Genomic DNA, 3,497 nt, shown 5'->3' on the forward strand with positions numbered 1-3,497 from the left:
GAAATTAAGTAAATATGAACATGCCCTTAGAGCTAAAAATAAACAGTAAATATCTTTCCTATTTTAGTAAGAATATTAATTTAAGAATGCATGACAAGATCACGGGAATACCAATATAATTAATATTTTATTTTCTTCTTTTTTCTATTTTAGCTTCTTATACGTAGCCATAATTAATGTTACATTTTTTTTTTTTCCATTTTAGCTTCTTATATGTAGGCAATGTAACCCTAAGGGTTATGTATAGCATTTTTCTTATAATAATTAAATAGATCTGAAATTGGAGATTTTTATTCAACTAAAGTTGCCCGATACAAAACCTAATTCGTGTTTGTTTGATTACATTGTGAGTTAAAAGTTCTATGGTAATTACTTGAACTTAATTGAAGTGCATGAAAAAAATGAGTAATTAAGGAGATTTGGTAAATAAATACTGATGTTATTTGGGAAATACTAGTAAGATTTTTCAAGGAAGTTGCATTTTCCCCCAATCAACAAATTTCAGGCTAACCAAACAACAAGCAACCAAAACATTACCTAAATTTCGTTGCTCATTTAAATAAAGTGCAACCAAACTAGTAGAGTATTCTCTCTTCATTTGCCATTTGTATAATCATCTATCCCATGCCATTCTCCTTATTCATGTAAATTGTATTTTCGTTCATCCCTGTATGTGATGCGATATGTTTTGTGCTCTTCCTCCTGCTTGTTTACTGGCCTTCCATAACCCAAACGAAAGCCTAGTCGGATCGCCTATTTCGTGAGATAAACTGAGATCGGGAGTCAAGACACCATCCCGTCTTCTTGTGCATTGTCCTTGAACATTTTCCACGAAAGCTCTATTTATGCAACTAAATCAAGACTGGGATAAAGAAATGATGAAAGCATTTTAAGTACTTATAAGCTTGCAACAAACAAGATGCACAATTATACAAATGAAGTTTTCATTACATACAATCTTAATGTACTACACACACACACACTACAGACTACACACTAAACACATGATAGTAAATACAAACACAAGCGATCAACACAATCGAATGACTTGTGACCTTCACAACTAAACCGCTGATAGCTCACCAGCTTCTGCATAGTGCAAACCAAATAACCACATCACAAGCTGATTTTACTTTAGGTAAAATTGTGACTAACTTAAGAACGGAACGTACCTTTCCCAGGGACAATTATGATTGGGGCTGTCTTACAGTGGTGTATGCAGTATTCACCAACACTCCCTTGCAACACACTAGTTAACACGAAATAAGAAAACTGATCAGAGAAACCTACGAGTTGTGAATATTGAGGAACCCCTAAAATGCAACAGAGTTGAGAAAAAACCTTTGAACCAGCCCTCTGCCTCTAGAACCCATGATCACAGCAGCAGGCCTTAACCTCTCTGCTTCCTTACAGATGACCTTTCCTGCATCGCCTTCCACTATCCTAGCAACAGATTTCACCTGAACAATATCATGTATTTTTAACCTAGCATTAGTTCTCAAAATGATCCTTCAATTCGGACAGAACAAAACACTCAGCAAAGAACATATGGAAATCTTATTGGCTTCTTAGCAACCCATGACACACGAGCTTGATTCTCGTGCTAGCACAAGTAGTCAAAGTAGATGTCCTCCTTTCAAAATACTATGAAAGCCGATCATCTTAATAATAACCCTCAATTTTTTTATTTTATTTTTAAGCACCCTCATTTTTAACAATAATTATGTCAATGAATAGGTACTTATTTCAGTTGTTTAGCTAGTTCTCCCCTCATGTACCTGTACATTTGAATTTTTACACGATCTTTTTTTTTTGACACAAAGCAAACACACAGCATATTATTACTCAAACAAAGCAATGTCTTTGCATACAGCTTCGTGTATCTCCACAGGATACTCCTCAAGCCATATACGACACTCGTCAAAGTTACAACTCAAGTTTGCTAGTCTATGAGCTACGAAATTACCAGACCTCTTAACAAAAGCAAAAGACAAGAAAATACAGCTAGAAGTAATACGCAAGATGTCTCTGACCAAGCTTCCAAAGGCTGTAGGAGCGTTCAAATTACTATGAATCGTGATACACATATTACATACATCATATATATCCGTGTTATCAATAATTCTTCACTTGTATACAACAACATAGAATTTAAGATGCTCGATCAAAGTGCAAAGAATCCAAAAACACGAAAATTGGTACCTACTATGTTGTTTCCAACTAGGCTTTTTACTTTTTTAGAATGGACGGATTACAACACTACACAGGACTCAACTACAAGAGTTCAAAGTAATACTAGTTCACTTCAATAGTTGCAATGTTCTGCATCAATTTTCTAAGAACAGATTCCACATGCTTGATTTAACTTAGTTCCAAAATTTGCATTAAAAATAGATATGCCATTTCGGACTACTGATCGTCTAATCCATCTCCAAAATAACAAGAATTAATTTCTAAAGGCCCAAATTCTCCAACACAGAACAAATATTATAATGTACTACAAGTATATCAAATCAATGCAATTTGGTAATAAAATTTCCTGTACTAAGAATATCTGAAACTTTTGCACATACAAAAACAATAAAGCTGTCCGGAATTAATTGTCACGTTGATACTTAGTGTATTTGTAAATTGTAATGTCACCAAAAAGGCAATGAACAAAATAAATAAATAAAACGAAAAACCTTAAAACTCACCATTTCCACTTGGAAAGCCTCGACGGCTAATTTGTCCATCAGGATCTGACTTGCTTGATAAACATCCTCATTTTTCACATCTAAACCACAAATAACCAATAACTCAATTAAAAAATTACACAATTCTTATTTTTTGCAATTTTTTTTCCCCGCCCAAAAAAAAAAAGGGATAGAGAATACGAACTGGATACAGCATGAACAAGGTGAATAGTATCGGCGAGGCGGCAAAAATGGGCCAAGGCCCAATCAAAGGCGTGCTTACTATTAGGCCCATGATCCACTGCAATTACAACATCACGACCTCTCCTTCTCTCTCCAGTTTCTCTCTCTAACTCAGGTTTTGGTATTTGCGACGGTAATTGCACTTCTCTCCAGTTGTATTCTTCTTGATCTTCTTCAATTGTCATCATTTTCTCTCTCCTTTTGAAATTCTAGAATAAGTTGATTATTATCAAATTAGGAAACTGGTTTAATTTAGATTTGGGGATTTAATTGGTTAAGGTGGAAAAATAAGGTGGTGTGATTAAAGTTTATAAAGGAGCCGCTATTGTTGAATATTTGATGGATTTCACGAGATAGAAATGATCAAAGGGAATACGAGGACGAGGACTATGCGAATTGCTGATGTGTTGGTTTGATCTCCACGTGTTTTAAATGGGAATCATGCACTAGCCCACGGTTATCGCTAAACGCTAACTACTTTTAACCAGTCAGTTTAAAATTGCTAACTACTTTTAAGTTTTAACCAGTCAGTTTAAAAATTTTGATGTGGGGAGAATGAGCACGGGCCGCCGGGCTGGG

At 35.0% G+C, this 3,497-nt stretch overlaps 1 protein-coding gene across 1 annotated transcript; it reads right to left on the bottom strand.

Annotated features, from left to right (window-relative positions):
* Positions 1–894: 894 nt before the first annotated feature.
* LOC145621016 (uncharacterized) lies at positions 895–3,209 on the bottom strand. Its single transcript, XM_081675754.1, has 5 exons — positions 2,881–3,209; positions 2,697–2,776; positions 1,342–1,460; positions 1,173–1,249; positions 895–1,089 (listed from the first exon to the last, which is right to left on the bottom strand). The coding sequence occupies exons 1-5, from the start codon at positions 3,104–3,106 to the stop codon at positions 1,064–1,066; spliced, it is 528 nt and encodes a 175-aa protein (XP_081531880.1). The 5' UTR covers positions 3,107–3,209; the 3' UTR covers positions 895–1,063.
* Positions 3,210–3,497: the final 288 nt, after the last annotated feature.

Source organism: Chenopodium album, chromosome 27 (assembly GCF_948465745.1).
Source record: "Chenopodium album chromosome 27, dcCheAlbu1.1, whole genome shotgun sequence".
Classification (NCBI taxonomy): domain Eukaryota; kingdom Viridiplantae; phylum Streptophyta; class Magnoliopsida; order Caryophyllales; family Amaranthaceae; genus Chenopodium; species Chenopodium album.